This window comes from Cibotium barometz, chromosome 15 (assembly GCF_041138505.1).
Source record: "Cibotium barometz isolate CiBa-2024 chromosome 15, ASM4113850v1, whole genome shotgun sequence".
NCBI lineage: Eukaryota > Viridiplantae > Streptophyta > Polypodiopsida > Cyatheales > Cibotiaceae > Cibotium > Cibotium barometz.
In genome coordinates, this window is record NC_141060.1 from 23,134,244 (window position 1) to 23,151,609 (window position 17,366).

At 42.7% G+C, this 17,366-nt stretch overlaps 1 protein-coding gene across 1 annotated transcript; it reads left to right on the forward strand.

Moving 5' to 3' along the window:
- Positions 1-256: 256 nt before the first annotated feature.
- Positions 257-9,925, forward strand: LOC147631081 (ABC transporter B family member 3-like). The gene is made up of 11 exons (XM_086809414.1): positions 257-955; positions 1,057-1,111; positions 1,212-1,387; positions 1,479-1,700; positions 1,859-2,100; positions 2,254-3,053; positions 6,527-7,199; positions 7,312-7,540; positions 8,102-8,368; positions 8,590-8,844; positions 8,982-9,925. Exons 1-11 carry the CDS (start codon positions 722-724, stop codon positions 9,666-9,668), a joined length of 3,840 nt encoding a protein of 1,279 aa, XP_086665540.1. The 5' UTR covers positions 257-721; the 3' UTR covers positions 9,669-9,925.
- Positions 9,926-17,366: the final 7,441 nt, after the last annotated feature.

Below are 17,366 nucleotides of genomic sequence, written 5' to 3' on the forward strand. Positions count from 1 at the left end.
AAAGGGTGAAGGTATCTACCTTAGGTTGTTAATTAGGGTGGATTTTTATTTGTACCCTCACAAGTCACAGAGAGCCGCTTACATTCGTCATATTGACACGTGTAGGGGTGAGATCAAGCCACCTGTAATGACACATGTAAGGGTAAGATTAAGCCACCTGTGAGGGGATTTTTTAAAGTGAGCTCACCTCTACATTTTGTGAATAAGACAAATTAAGCCCGCCTGAAATGTATCCTAAATGAATCATAAGTGCCTCATGTATGTTTTGCTTGTCCTAAAACAAAGCCTAATGTGCAATTGCTTACATTCCTTCATTGATTATTGATACGGCTATCCCTCTTTCTAAGCCTATCCCTCTTCTATCTTCATTGATTATTGATATGCCTATCCCTCTTACATTCCTTCATTGATTATTGATACGGCTATCCCTCTTTCTAAGCCTATCCCTCTATCTTCACTGATTATTGATATGCCTATCCCTCTATCTTCATTTCTTGTATACACTCTGCATGAGAGCAATTATTTGATGAGACGAGTCTCTTTTTGTTTACGTTTTGTATGCAATAACTTCACACAAGTTTCTTTTGTCGATAGGCTAATTTCTTGAATTTCATTCATAGCCTAGAAACTGTCTATGAGTTTAACGATACAAGCTAGCTTTATAGTTTCCTTGTTTAGCATTCAACAATTGAAGTTCTTATAGTGATTATAGTTTACAACCATGAAGTCTACGAAGATCGATCAGAATTATGAAAAAAAGAAGAAGGTGGAGTATGTGCCATTCCACAAGCTTTATGCTTTTTCTGATTCTTATGATATGGTTTTAATTATACTGGGGACCCTTGGAGCTTTGGTAGCCGGAGCTCCTCTCCCTATTGCTGCCTACATCTTTGGCCACGTCTTGGATGCCCTTGCTTGGTCTGATCCTCATAAACAAGTCCATAGAATGTCTGAGGTTACCACTAATCCCTTCATTAATTCTCTCTTAAAACCTCAGTTTCTTCGTCCATTCTCTAATCTCAATGAATTGGTTCACGATTTATGACCAAACTGCAGACTGCTTTACATGCTTTGTTTGCGGGGTTCTTTGCAGCCGGTGGATATTTCTTCCGTAAGACTTACCCTCTTTTGTGGTTGAATTATACCCTCTTCCGTAAGACTTACGAGGATTATGAAGGTTAATCAAACTTCTTCTGCTGGTGAGCTTGTAGAGGTTACATGCTGGATGAGCACGGGAGAGAGGCAAGCTGATAGAATCAGATATCTCTATCTGCAAGCATTACTGAGGCAAGATTTAGCATTCTTTGATCAGGAGATCTCTACCGGAGTTGTGGTAGAGGGCATGACTGCAGACACTTTTTATATCAAGCAAGCTACAGGAGAAAAGGTAAAGCTGTAGTAATTCCATGCAAACTCTTTTTCATTCATGAATTTGTATGGCACACATTTACTTACGAACCGGAGGATATTTCTTGAAGGTTGGAAAGCTTATACAAATTCTTGGTACCCTAGTAAGTGGCTATATCATCGCCTTCTCGCAAGGATGGAAGCTTACGCTGTTGATCTCTGCAATCATTCCATTGATATTGGCATCCGGCTATGCTATGGATCTAACAATCTCTAAAACCTCAAGAAAGGTGTTTGAGGCCAATGGAAATGCAGGCAGCATAGTAGAGCAAGTCATCAGCGCAATCAGAACGGTAATTGGGATACATTACGTAAACATGCATGCTGATTAATTATACTGTTGACCTTTGATTATTTGAAGAGGGCGATTAGTAGAATTCGGTAAATTGGGTAAATTAGTGATTCGATTCATCTTCGTTTTCGTTATTAATTTTATTTGTATCTTTTCCAGGTGGTGCCTTTCGGTGGTGAAAAGAAAGCAGTGCAAGCGTATGACAAGGCTTTGAAAGAGGCTGACAGGGCGAGTTTGCAAGAGTGTTTAGCGGCTGGCTTAGGAATGGGGGGGATTATGTTCTTTACTTTTAGCGTGTATGCGTTAGCTCTATGGTTTGGAGCGCAGTTGATTGTGCATAATGGGGGCTACACAGGAGGCAAAGTGATTACAGTGCTCTTCTCCATCATCATAGGCACAGGGTGCGTAACAATACTCTAATTTACAAACCTTATTTCATACAAAACAAGCTTAGATTAAGATTAAGGTTTACATTTGGCATAGCTCAGCTTGCAGTGTGCAGGATACATTGACCGTGTGGTTGATTGATTTTGATTATTTTGCGTGTGTTTCAGGGCCCTTAGTCAATCTACACCGAGTTTGAATGCCATAGCTTCCGGCACCGTTGCAGCACACAAGATGTTCAAGGTGATATACAGGGTGCCTGTTGTGGACATTTCAGACGAGAGCGGACAAGTTCTGGACGGGCTCAAAGGCCATATAGAGTTTAAGAACTTGAGATTTGCGTATCCCAGCCGGCCCGAACACGAGATCTTTGCCGATTTCACACTTTCCGTTCCTGCAGGTAGTACGGCGGCTCTCGTGGGGGAGAGCGGGAGTGGCAAGTCTACACTGGTGAACTTAATCGAGCGTTTCTATGACCCGCTGGCTGGCGAGGTGCTCATTGACGGCGTTAACCTGAAGAAGCTCAAGCTCAGCTGGTTTCGCCGCCAAGTAGGGCTGGTTTCGCAGGAGCCCGTGCTACTGGGGGCATCAATAGAAGACAACATCGCCTACGGCAGAGATAGCGCCACGAAAGAGGAGATTCATGCGGCCGCGCAGCTCGCCAATGCGACCAAGTTCATCGCTGGCTTGCCCGAGGGCTTCCACACCATGGTCGGACAAGGAGGACTGCAGCTGTCTGGTGGACAGAAGCAGCGAATTGCCATTGCCCGGGCGGTGCTCAAGGACCCTCGCATTTTGCTCTTGGATGAGGCCACAAGCTCGCTGGATGCAGAGTCTGAGAGCCTGGTACATGAGGCCCTGGAGAAGATAATGGTGAACCGCACCACTCTCATCATCGCTCACCGCCTCACCACCGTCAAGAACGCCCACTTCATCGCAGTGCTCCATAGAGGGCACATCGTAGAGCAAGGTATACGCCCTTGTCTGCACTGTGCAATTCGTAGCTATAATTTGTGAGAGAAAACACCTAAGAGTTATAATTTGTGAGAGAAAACACCTAAGAGTTAGGACAGACGGAGAGTTTAGGCGACGTGTACATCGTAGTTTTGCACAGTCATCTACGTGCGGAATGTCCGGTCCTTGAATACCCTGAAGTTTGCACCGTTGAAATTCTTTTGTTTGAGAATAAATATGGCGGGAATTTGGAAAGGCCTACTCGTCGGGAGTTGGTGCTTAGGGCGTCTTCACACGTTCCGTTTAGTTTTCGAAACCAGACGGAGCCAAGCTGGTGATCTTGCTTTACAAGTTTTGCAATAGGATTCAGACCAAACTCTGCAGGCGACTTGGTTGTCGACTGATTGGCAACCCCACAATTCATGTGAATAGGCCCTTATTTTACCTCCGCTCAGGTCATAGGCCCTTATTTTAGCTCCGCTCAGGTCACACGTGCTGCTATCGGCACATGCGTTGCTGAACGGTGGGTGGGTTCACGAGTCGCCAGCCCAGGCCGTTGTAGTTTGTACAACACGCAAGAGAAAAAAAAAGAAGCTCTATGGCAGTGGACTCTGGAGTCTGGGCACCCGAAAGAAGAAGAAGAAGAAAAAAGCCTGCCTATTTTGTTTTGTTTTGTTTTGTTTGTTTTTTTTTTTTTGGGGGAGAGGAGTACATCTCGCACACTACTAACTAGTTTTAACCACATTTTCACCCCGTTTGTGAAGTGAGAGGAGTACATCATCCACACTAGTTTTCACCACATTTTCACCCCACGAGGAGGGGTAGAATCAAACCTATTTTTAGGAGGAGAAAGGGTCTGCAAGTTGCATCCCATCCTGTGTTAGAGAAAAAAAACCAACCTTCACTGTAATTTTCAGCACTCAAATTGAAAAAAACTGGTTGTAATCTTGCCTAGGCTTGCATTAAAAGGCTTAAAATCTTCAAATTTTGGTTATAAAACCAATTAACCAACACATTTTTGCCATAAAAATAGGTTGAGCCTAAATGGCTTCCTTTTTTTTTCATTGGTTAGAAAAAAAGTTTATTTCTAACACCAAGATTCCCATCTCTACACTATTATCGATTTTCTCATCTTATTATCGCCTTTACTCTTTGAGAACCAAAATTAGACTCAATAATAAACTTGATAAGCTACTCTTTTTCTTTGAGAATAGTTGTGGTAAATTGACCAAATATGGAAACTCACCTCTCCTAGGAGTCTGCTCAGTGGTTCACATGCTTTGGCAATTGATTTGCAACAAATTACTTATTTGTCAAGCAGGGCAACCAAGGACTTTGTTCACATGCATCGTGTGGTTGCTAATTAATTGGTAATCAAGTGGCTTCTTGGGTTTTCTATTGATAACTTCCTCTCTTGTTGCCTATTTAAATAATTGATGGCCTTTTCAATTCCAACCTACATGGCCTTTTCTCTTTCAGCTAAGCAATTGCGAATACACCAACTTTTTGTGCCAATTGTGCGACCAACCCTTCTATGCTTTTTCTTGCATGAACTGAAAAGAGACACCACACACTCCAAAGGACACACTATCCTAAATCAAAAGGTGACCAACTAACTACAAAATTGTAAGTAGCATGTGAATAGGCCAAAGGATGTTCTATCTGACTGCAAATTATAAGTACCATGTGAACATTCCAATAATTGCTTAATTTATTAACTATTACCTAGAAACTTGATGTTGGTTTTCCTAGCACAAAATTAGACCCGAGTGACCTCGTCACTGGTAGGACATGTATGATCTCACCACTGTAAGACATTAGACCATCATGTAAAATGGAAACCATTTTTACCTCGGGTCACCTATCTTTCATTAATCTAGTGGGTCAGTCGAGTTTTATGACGGCATGATTAGCATCATGGTGGCTAGAAGAGGGATTCGAAAGATTTGATATGGCTCTCTTGTGTAGAGAGAGAGAGAGAGAGAGAGAGAGAGAGAGAGAGAGGTATCCTATCTAGGAACTGTCCCCATTGTCCAAGGGGCCAAGGGGCTTGAGTTTCGACTATCCATGCTGCCTTCCTTTCCTCTTGCAAAGGGGCTTGGGTAGCACCTTTAGACACAACCATAATGCTTCTACTCTAAGGGGTTGTTGTAAGTTGGCTTCAAGCTCAATTAGCATCCTCCTTTGTATCTACATGCAAAATCCCAAAATCACACAATGCAACATTGCAGTTTTCAAGTGTAAACTTGTAAGTTCAAGGTGCAAATGCGCCATTCGTGACTTTCTTAACCTAATAATAATGGATGAAAAGAAACTTTATAACATAATTATTAATAGAAGAAGACTTGCCCATATTCCCAAAGGAAAGAAGGCTTGCCCATATACCCAAAGGAAAGAAGTCTTAATCAATTAATTGTGTTATCTATTAGCATATTGCATTGAAATGTAAAACAAAGAAGTCTTAATCAATTAATAGCATTACCTATTAGCATATTGCATAGAAATGTAAAACATCTACATGAAGAGCGCTTACACATGTATAAATACATAATACCTAATCAAAGAGCTATTGATGTATATGTTGCATAATGTGAGTATTAACATTGGCAAGAAGTGTATGAGAAGCCACCGCCATGAATGACAATGGCGCAATCTTCTTTTGCCTCCCATATTGAACAAGGCTCAATCATTGTTTGGAAGGATGACTTTGAACACGTGGGATGTGTCGAGTAGACAAAATATGCTTAGGCTTGATTTTGAACGGGCTCCCATGCCCTTTAAAATTGATAGGTTTGGTGGTGTAGCAAGTTTTTTTGTATTTTAGTGTAAATTTTTATGGATATTTTAAAATTTTGCAAGTATTTTACCACCAAAATGCTAAAGAGGTGATGCCTGTCAAAAGAAACTATGGCAATGGTCATCACAATGAATCATTACCTTAGTGAGCTCTCTCACATGTGTACATGCCGCACACTCACATTTTAGAATCTTTACGATCAACTGGACAGTACTTTATTAATCATTTAATAAGAAAGAATTTTTGGGACCTTGGTGGATGTTGGCTTTTTTGTGTAGGAGGTTGACCCTTGGTTCTCTCCTTTGGAAGACTTTGTTCTTCCATCTCCATATAGAGAGCTGGACTTCTCTTTAGCCCATAGCTTTCCATCATAGTCGTCTAGTGATTGGGGTTAAGACTTTTAGGGACTCTTAGGATTCATTCTCTAATTGGATTGATGGCACTTTCTTTTAGCTTTTCTCCTTTTTTTTGGCCGCTATTGTATATACTTCTGGGTTGTTCATGTATATGTTTTCCCCTTTTTTTGAATTTATTTATCTTCCCAAAAAAACAAGATTTTTTTATTATAGAACTCTATCAATCTTTTTCTTTTTCTTTTTCTTTTTTGGAAAAAGCTCCAAAAAGTTTTACATAACAAACAAAGCATAGTTTAGACAAATATCTGCTCAAGCGACTTTTGTTATTGAAATCAGGATTTCATGCTGAACTACTCAACAAGCCAAACGGCGTATTCTCGCAGCTCGTGAGCTTGGAGGAGAGGCTGAAAAACGAGCAAGATCAAGAGCAGCAGCAACAGCCGGAAAATGAGACGGAGACTCCCCGCCCAGGCGATGCTACATCCAACTTCCCGGCAGCGACTCACCGGCGACTGATCAGCAAGGCCTCCAGCAGGTCCTTGTCATTCGGCAGTGAAGGTACCGTCGGTAGCATTGCCATCGACAACGAGACGGAACGACAGATGCAGAACTGGTGGAACAGCGCCGGAAATCGGAACTACGGCAACCAAGACTCCATCCGGTGCTCTCATTTCCTCCGCCTGACTTCGTACAACAAGCCGGAGATCCTGCTCCTCCTGCTGGGTTCCGTCGCTTCTTGCGCTAATGGAGCTATCATGCCTGTCGTTGGCCTCCTCTTTGCAAACATCATCAGCACCTTTTACAAGCCGCCAGATGAGATCCGCAGTGACTGCGTCCTATGGATCTACATGTTTATCGCTGTGGCTTGCTTGTCGCTGGTGCTCATCCCACTGCAGAACGTCTGCTTTTCCGTCGCGGGAGAGAAGCTGGTGCGCCGGATCCGTCTCTTGACGTTCGACAAGATTCTCCACCAAGAGATAGAGTGGTTCGACGGCAGCGAGAATGCTAGGTAAGCTTGAAGGTCAGTTTTATCGATTATGAACCGAAATAGTGACGGACTGCCGGACGGAAAAGTTGACGGAGTGTCGGACGGGATTCTTGACTATGTTTGTTTTTTGCAGTGGGCTTATCAGCTCGCGGTTACTGCGAGATGCGTCGCATATGAGAACTATGGTCGGAGACGCACTAGCATTGCTTGTGCAGAACCTAACCACGGTTTTTGTGGGTTTGTTCATAGCCAGTTCTACATGCTGGCAGCTTGCTCTTCTATTCGTAGGCTTGCTTCCCTTCTATTGCTTGGACGGATTTATGCAGATAAAGCTAGGAGAAACCTTTGATTCCAAAGCCAAGGTAACTAATAAAGTTGCTAATTAGCATAAGCTCCAAGCCTGATTGTTGTTTGGGGTTTCATAAATATGTTTATGTACAATGTCTATGTACATGCATATGCTCTCTCTGTCTCTCTCTCTCTCTCTCTCACACACACACACACACACACACACATACAGACACCTTACCCATAGTTTGCATAACTCATCACATACCCCTCCCATTCAAAGAAGAAATGAGATGACCATCCAGCTGAAGTTCTGTGCTATAAATTGGATCTCCGTTTATTTGAACGGAGATGTACAGAGTATTTAATAGTCTTGTATATTGCTGCTTAATATTTCCCTTTAAAGCACCTCAACAAACTAAGCTAACGAACTCTTATGCCTAGTATTTAATCTTGTATATGTGGGAGAAGTGATGTCACAAACATTAATGTTGCTTAATATTTCCCTTTTTTTTCCGAGAAATCTTAATATTTCCCTTTAAAGCACCTCAATCTAAGCTAACGAACTCTAATACCTAGTATTGCAATTAAATTCCTCATGAGTTTTTCCATCATGATTTTATGGAATCCAACAGGTCATGTATGAGGAAACAAGCCAAGTAGCACATGAAGCTCTGAGTAGCATTAGAACGGTAGCCTCATTCTGCGCTGAGAAGAAGGTTCTTGACTTCTACCAAGCCAAAAGCATGAATTGTGTAAATGCTGGTATTCGACGAGCTCTTATTGGAGGATTTGGGATGGCGGCAACATATGTGGTGATGTTTGGCTCTTTGGCCCTAAGCTTTTGGGTTGGGGGTCGTCTTGTCATCTCTGGGAAGGTCACTTTTGATGGATTTGTAAAGGTGAGGATTGCCTTTTTAACTACATTCAAAACTTTAGTAATGTGTCTATGTGGATTGAAGTGGAGAGGTACTTTGCTAGAGTTACTATTGATTTCTGTCACCATTGGATAAAGGTTTTATGACAGGTTTTGCACGTCTTAAATGTTATTTGGGATGTAATAAGCTTCAATGCGAGGCCCTGTGGAGCTTTAAGAAGTTAAATACTTACTCTTGGTGTGCAGACCTTCTTAGCCATTGAGCTTAGCGCATTTGCCATCTCCCTCTCAGTGGCAGTCGCCCCGGACATCTCAAATGTGAAGCCGGCCGTTGCTTCCATCTTCACCATGCTTGACCTGAAATATAAAGACATCAACTCTGGCACCAAGTTGAACAGATTGAAAGGTGAAGTGGTGTTTCAACATGTTCAGTTTAAGTACCCTTTGAGGCCAGACACCCAAATTTTCAATGATCTTACCTTCACTCTTCAAGCTGGCAAGGTGAGTACATCCCTCTGCCATCCACATATGGTTAGCCTAATTCAGTTGATCATTGATGTCATGGGTTTTGCTATGCTTGGTGAAGTGTGTCCTCTATATACTAATTAAGCCATTGTTGCGTTGGGTGAACATAACAGACTCTTGCTATAGTGGGAGAGAGTGGATGTGGAAAGTCTACTGTTTTAGCACTGATGCAAAGGTTCTATGACCCAAATCATGGCCACATTTTTCTTGACAAGGTAGACATCAAGCAGCTGCAAGCAAAGTGGCTACGCCGGCAGATGGGCCTTGTGAGCCAAGAGCCCTTCTTATTCAATGATACTATCCGAGCCAACATTGAGTATGGGATAGAAGGGGAGGTTTCAGAGGAGGAGATGCAGAAGGCCGCAGAGATATCGAATGCCCACAAGTTCATTTCTGGTCTGCCATCAGGATATGATAGTGTTGTAGGGGAGAGGGGGGTGCAGTTATCGGGTGGCCAGAAGCAAAGGGTGGCAATAGCACGTGCAATGGTGAGAGACCCAAAGATAGTGTTACTAGATGAGGCCACGAGTGCATTGGATGCAGAAGCTGAGCTGCGTGTGCAAGAAGCATTGGAGAAGGCTGCTGTAGGGCGGTCGACCATAGTGGTTGCACACCGTCTCAGCACTGTGAGAAACGCTGATAATATAATTGTTCTGAAGGATGGCTGCGTTGCTGAGCAAGGCTCCCATGATAAGCTCATGGAGTTCGAGCATGGCCTCTATGCTACTCTAGTGAGAATATCCACTACCACAGAATATCCAACCCTAGTGTCGGGTGAATTGAAAATTTTTAGCGATTGACCTTCCAAAATCAAACCTCGAAAGCGTTCAAGCATTGCGGGTATAAAGTTTTTGGACCACAAAGAACAAAACATACATTTTATTCAATTGCATATTTTGGGGGTATAAAGTTTTTAGACCACAAAGAAGAAAACATACATTCTATTCAATCGGATGTTGGAAGGGTGGAAAAGGTTTTTGAATTTTATATGTAACATTTGTAATTTTTTTAATCGAGGTCTCATATATATATGATTGAAAAGCTCACCTTAAGTAAAGGGGTTACTCAGAGTGAACATTGCGCTTACCAATGAGTGGTCCTTTTGCATTGTAGCATTGACCTTCTTTAGATCCACACATGCTCTGAGCTTACCATTCTTTTTTGGCACGCAACACCCAATCCGTATGTTCAATCTCATAAATGAACTTCGCAGCAATAAGTTTATCAAATTTTTCCTTTATAAATGTTGTGAATATTTAGGGTTCGTTTGGTAAGGCTGTTCCTTCAGAGCGCTTGATCACTCAATGATCGAAATTGTGTGCTAAACAACTTATCTCACACCTTTCATATCTTTATAGGTCCAAGCAAACCAATCCTTGCACTCCTTTAACAACTTTATCATTTTCTCCTCTTCCCTAGAAGTTAGATCAGTGGCAATGCACAACAATTTGGGATCCTCTCCAAGGTCAGCAACTTCCACCTCCTTACCTTATGATGGTCCATCATATGAGATTCTTGACTACCTATGTTTTGAGCAATGTGCTCTTAAATGGACTATGCTCCTCTCATCGATGTTAAAGGTCTTGAAGTGCTCAGGAAACTTATGTAAATCTAGTTCCTAATTATCCCTTTGAGCCATAATCTTCTTACCTTCCCTCTCTTCTTTTGCCAAAGATTTATTCCTTTTCTGTCTCTCTTTCAGATATGGACAGCTTAGGCTCTTTTATGGTTTCAAGTTTTTGCATCGTCGACTCACATCATCTTCTTGTATCATCACTTTTAACATAGTTCTTCTCCCCAACTCTTAGAGAACTCTTCATGAATCTCAGTAACTTTGACATTAACAATCCACTAATGCTGTTTTTGCAACACGTTATGGCATAGCCTGGTAACGTTTCTTCTTCAACCATTTGTGAACCTTTCGTTCGAAGACCTTTTATGGTTCAAGTTTTGCATCATCACATCATCTTCTTATATCAGCACTTGACTTATTTCTTCTCCCTAGTTCTTAGAGAACTCTTTATGAATGTCAATAACTTTGGCGTATCTTAGCATCAATGGGTTGTTTTTGCAGCACCTCATGATGTCTAGCTTGGCATTTGCAAACTTTCCATCCGAAAACCTGGTTCCTAATACGTTCATCCAACTCATTGCGAGATCCTGATGTGTTCATCCAACTCATTGCTAAAGCTATTGTGTTGATTGACGTGCTAACCTGTTCATCGAGTGTTAATAACAGTGGACTCATGATTCTCAAATTGGTGATCCTTTAGGATCTTTTGTAACATATTTTGTTCCTACCTTTTCCCTCACATATATTACCACTATAATAGATGCATCCAATTTTCACAAAAATCATATGAGAGAAGAGAATCATATAATAAATCTTCATCTTTTCCTTGCTCTGCTTTGTCTAGTGTGTCTACTATTGTAGAGCTATACTATTGTAGCTCTCTTTGTGGTATTAGAATCATTTCCAAACAAACTTCCATCCATAGGATGGTAGTTTGTCTAGTGTATCTACTATCGCAGAGTTGTACTCTTGTAGCTCTCTTTGTGCTATCTGGATCATTTCCAAACAAACTACCATCCATAGGATGCTTTTTCCAAGATAGTAAATAAACCTTGAGAATTTGTGAATCCTTTCATAAATGTATGTGGTCTGTAGCTCAATCATGAACCAACCTAGCATCTCTCATAAAAGGTTTTCCAAGGATGATGTCATACGATTCGGGCTAGCTAGAAAAGTTCATAACCACAAAGATATGATATAATCAAACTGAGATCTTACTCCTCAAGTTCTATAAACCCCCCATGAGTTTTGCTATTGTTCCATCTGTCATTTTTACAATCAAGTTCATTTTCTTTGAGGTTAGTTGCCCCACTTTTTCTAGCATTGTTTGGTAATGATACTTACCCCCGCACTCCTCCATCTAGGATAGTTGTAGCATGATAACCCTTATGTAATATTGGTAGTGTTGCATATCACTCTCATAATAGTGTCCCAAATTATTTACTAGAATTTGTTTAAGTTGTGGTAGAAATTTTGCGTTTGCAATCATGTTCAAATCCTATTTCATATGTGCTATTAGATCATCATCAATAATCAGAGTCTTCCCTCTACCCACTCCTTCAGATCTCTCCATAAACGCTAATTTCCTCTTAGCATTAGTCATATTGGCATCTTGATTTCCAAAGAAAGAAAGGACATAAGTCCTACTACGTCTCATTGGGAAATGGTTTGAGTAACTATTAGATTCCAGAGATCTGTGTTTAGGAATGGTTGATTTCCACAAGAGAGAGCTCTCCCCCCTCAGCAAACATTTGATTGAATAGGTCTTCCTTCATCTCAAACTCATAAATCAAACCCTTTAGTAATCTATTCTAGCAAGGGTTTTGAAGTTTTCTTGGGTTCCCTTACCCCTTCTGTACTTGGATAAACTATCTCTCTAGCCCAACTGGCCCTTAGTCTCTCATCAAATTTTTCTAGACTCTCCTGGACTAAGTGTTAACTTATGGCGGACATTGAGACGTATTACTTTTTACGTCATATAATTATTTTACGTATTTTGAGTCATGGGCCAGGCTTGTCGGCACCACATGTAAAGGGTTAGGGGATTGGGTGATCGCCGATGAGAGGTGCACCTCGAATTTCATCAGGATAAGGGTTAGGATCGGTCAGTCATGTATGGGCGCCCATGTGTGAACAGCCAGGTCACATATAAAAGCCAAATGTAACGTAAAACCTCTCATTCTTTGAGTGTTGAATACAAGGAGTGCTCTTGCTTCATCTTCTCCATCTCCTTCTCTAGCGTGTGTGTGTGTGTGAGAGAGAGTGTGTGTAGCCATCGAGCCGTGCCGCGCGGCGGCGGCGGCTCCTTCTTCATCGCGGCGCGAGAATCCTTCACAACCGGCAGTCTGAGCGGTGAGTGACACACCATTGCCCCCTATTTTGAGCTTGCTGGTTTCCTGGTTATGTGCTTGCAGTCATTCGTGGCTCGCACACGGTGCTTGGCAAGTCCCTAGCTCCGACACGTGCGACAAGAGCGCACATTTTTGGCGCTGCTACCGGGGGATTGCCTTGCACCAAGCTCCAGATGCAGCTTGGGCTGCTGTTTGAAGTCTATTTTACCCTGCAAGAAAGGCAAAGAGAGGCGTGTTTGTGTGTTTGCTGCCGTTCTTCAGTTATTTTTCTGTTCTGTTTTCTTCATTTTTTGCACATTTTAGTTCTGTGTGTTAGCTGTTAGAGCAGTAAGTTAGTTAGTGTTAGTGTTTGCGTGCGCGCGTGTAGACAGAGGGTAGAAGAGCTATTGCGCACGCTGTGCTGCTGTGTTGGCAGCCGTTAGAGGGCGCCGCGGTGGCAAGCGGCTAGCCCAAGGTGCACATGAGCTATTTTTCTCTAAAAATATTTTTTAAGTTTAAAAAAAAAATCAATCCAACCCGCGTGGAAAGAAATTTTTTATTGAAAAAAAATTGAAAAAGAAAAAACCTCCAATTGACCCCGACCTCGGCCTCGGTCTTTTGATATATATATATATATATATAGGAGAGTGAGCCTCCATAGCTTTCTCTCAAGTGAAAGCTTAAGGGGAGTGAAGCTCTATATATAGTCTACCCCCTAGGAGTGGAGTGGGCATGTGGGACAAAGCCTTCACCTTTTCCCCCACACAGGCACCCTTGGACTTTCTAATTTAAGCCTCACACCTAGGCACAAATAGAGTGTTCTGAGGGCCACGGTAGCTCCAGATAGGCAAACACTGTGTTGTAAAGCAGGTTAGGGCCCCTTGAACGATACGCTCGTCTCTTAAGCTATCACACGCCTTAGTCCAGTTTCAACCATAAGTAAGGGGGTAAAAACGGGTTAAAAAACAAGACAAAACGGGGTGCGAAACACCTGAGAAACCACTTGTGTGGGCTTCAAGGGTAGTTACCAATGCCCGTAGGATACCCATGTCACATGCATCTACGCTGCTCTGGTCGAGTGCTAGAGTCTGAGCAACTAGAAAGCGTTTCAGCTTGCGCAGACTCACACCATCCCTCCACGTTAGCATCTTGACCTTCATCAATGGGAACCCAAGGAAGTGCAACCCAAGATCCAGGAATAGCGGCTCTAGTGACTCGTCTTGTGACTCTGAAGTCATGGAAGGGCATCCTACCTAGAACTCTGAGGAAGCAAGCCAAACGTGCGAGTTTGGGCCGCCCCACAGCCTGGATCTAGCATGTTTAGTAGTCTAATAGAGACTTTAAGTAGAGCTATGCGCTCTGAACCTGCGAGATAAGTGAAGTAAATGAAGGAGGTGGGGAAGTAGATTCGCTCTGAACCTGCGAGATAAGTGAAGTAAACGAAGCAGGTGGGGAAGTAGATTCGCCATTCACATCTCATGTAGACCCTGCCCTCCCAAAGAGTGTCCATGTGGATATTCTACCCACTTCATTTAATGAAGGCCCTACTGAACTACCACCTTCTGACGCTCTTCCTAAAGTAAAGGCCCCTAGAAGTCAAACCACAAGAAGTGACATTGCGTCCACGTCGAGAGAACCTTTTGGCATGCCAAGTTTAGATGGGATATTTCTCAATAAAAATTGGGAATATGACCTACACACGGAGACTCTGACTGACCTATACACGGGTTACACATACCATGTAGGTTGGTTAGAAGTCATACGATCTACTTCTAGTGCCACCAATCTAGATGAACAACAACAAATGATATGTGAAGTTATTCATAGAATTATCCAATTCAGGCAGAATAGGGGAGTGAACCTAGTTTCAACTGGCCCTATGAGATTTTTGGATACGGGCAAGGCTAAACAACCAACGCTGTCGCAATTGGAGACTCCCTCGGTGAGTCCCGTAGATCCTTCGTATGTTGTTTCGCATGGAGTCTCAATGTAGGTTGAGCCCACGAGCAGTAACTTTAGCTTCTCAACTTTGGCTCAACTTTCCATTAGGGAATCTACAATGCCTACTCTGATGAAGAGCATGACGGAAAGTGCACCCGTTTACCACTGTAGTTAGTACAACACCGCTACCTAGTGGTACAGTACCTACAACAGTGCGTACCAGTGCATATCGACCATATGTACCTATCGCTACTCATGCTCATGTAGCTCCTACGCCTCCTATTATGCCGATGGCGTATGCTCCACGAATGCCTTATCAGAACCCTTATCCAAGAGGAGCTATGCCTAGTCACATATCATATCCTACGTTAGCTGCATACATACCAAGACCAATGTCAACTCCTATTAACCACGCCATCCTCCCAGAAGTGCCTCCACCAGCTATGCCTGCTCACTTAGGTGATCTAGCAGCGTTTTCTCAAACGATCGGACGATCTATTGTGGAAAACATGCGTGGCATACCTGAGAGAGAGCCTAGAAGCAAGGCGGTACAAGTTGCCAAGCTCACTCAGAACTTCAGTGGTAACGAAGATGTTAGGAAGCACATTATTGAAGTTTTTGAACATGTGTGTGATTCCTTGGAAGAGCACAATGAGCTACATAAGTGTAAATCCTTAGGCTTAACATTGAGTGGAGAAGCCGGAGATTGGTATCGAACTTTAAGGGCTGAAGAGGGTACTCACTATCCCACTCTCAAGAGATTGTTCTTGAAATAATACATACGTGAGGGTGTGCTTTGGGGTGTAGCATCTCAACTCCAAAAAGCTGAATGCAAGAAAGGAGAGTCAGTGAGAGACTTTATTAGTCGACTAAAGCATCTAAATTCTCGCTGTACTCCCGATGAGCGCTTCAATAACAACCAACTTCTTGATAGATTCATCTGAGGATCGCGCCACGAGGACATTTACAATGGCCTAGTCATTAGAGGTCTTATGACATGGGAAGCAGTCACTGCCAATGCAATCCAGTCAGAATGATTGCAGGTAAAAAGGTGTCTTCGGAGATAAAGTCTATTAGTTCGCAAGTATCTGGGCATGAGCCAATGACTATAAAACCTATTGCCAGGAGCCCAAGATATCCAAAATGTCTATAGCTGACCTTACTAAGGCTCTCCAAGAATACTTTAGGGGTAATCGAGCTCCTGAAAATAGCCATATGTACCTAAGAAGAGAGCAAAAATGGTGTTCGCTTTGCTTAGGACCACATAGCACGAGTGAATGTCCCACATTCAGAGTTAAATTCAATGGGACTTGCAATACATGTGGTAAGTATGGCCATCAATCTAAGGATTGCCTACAAGTACTTAAGCGTATGTTAGCAAATCAGGCACCACTAGCCTGGTCAAACACACCTCAAGTACCTGCACTAATGCCTGCACCACCTCTCGAGCAATCGTCACAACACATACTTCCAAGGAACCTAAATTTAGTCTAGTCTGTGCCGTTACCACCGCCAGTGCTGCTAGGACCACAACCTCCGCATCCGCCGAGGGTTACCCCTATAAACTAGATAGGTTGTGAGTCACATAGTGCATGTGGGGATTATGAAGAGGATATAGACCCCACTGTTCCATATGGGATTGATACGTTTGAAATGACTCCCCAGTATTACATGGAGGATCATTTTGGGCAAGTCAAGCCTGTATATCAAGCGGCTGCTCTTGCCACAAGAGGGAAAAACCTTAATACCTTTGCCAGGATACCACCTCTTCAATGCTACGATTGTGGTGGACCGCATCATGTAGCGGAGTGCCCTAATAGGCTACAGAAGATCGCTACTCAAATGCAACCAAATCAAGGGAGCATGTCGGGAAGATCGCGCTACTCAAATGCAACCAAATCAAGGGAGCATGTCGAGAATGCCGGTACTTACATGTAATCATTGTGGCATAGATCATTTGATTGCTCAATGTCCATATAATCCAAGTGCACCCAAGATTACACCATTGAATTTGGTTGAGGTCACCAATGAGGCACTAGGAACCACACCTGTTGTACCCGCAAATGTAGTCACGTGGTCAATGCTTCAAAATCAAAACTACATTCTTGAAGAGAGGGATACTGCATCAATTTCTCTCGAGCAAAGAAAAAGAGAACGCGACAGAAGAGATCGCTTAATGCCACAAACTCCAAACCTAGTTCAAAGACTAATATAGGGACAGGAGACGACCCTGTGTATATGAATGATCTTGAAGATGATTCTGATTTAATAGAAACCATGGAGACCAAAGCCACTACTTTAAGGGAGGAACCCACTCAGGAGCGCAACGAAGGAGAATCAAGCAAAGACATAAATCGGGGGAAACAAAAGGAAACTCCTCCTGTCCCACAACTAAGTTAGCTAATGCCCTCTCGGCTACCCAGACTGACTGAGACTAGCCACGTGGGCCAAAAACCCTCAAGAAAAAGATTGGGACTTACCCAAACCCAGTAGAGGAGATTGAATGCGTGCAACACTTAAGGGGTTTGGTGGAAGAAACACAAAGAGAACTGGAGCCAGAACCTAGAAAAATCAAGATCCTAGACACAGTGTTTCTACACGAGTTCAGCCTCACAAGAGCCATAAACCATTAGCTACACCTCTAGTATCATTTA

Bases quoted from the DNA above. Each gene is read 5' to 3' on its own strand.
- LOC147631081 (XM_086809414.1), top strand. From the start codon at position 722: ATGAAGTCTACGAAGATCGATCAGAATTATGAAAAAAAGAAGAAGGTG. The intron at 7,541-8,101 runs GTAACTAATAAA...GGAATCCAACAG, and splicing joins CCTTTGATTCCAAAGCCAAG to GTCATGTATGAGGAAACAAG. The intron at 8,369-8,589 runs GTGAGGATTGCC...CTTGGTGTGCAG, and splicing joins CTTTTGATGGATTTGTAAAG to ACCTTCTTAGCCATTGAGCT.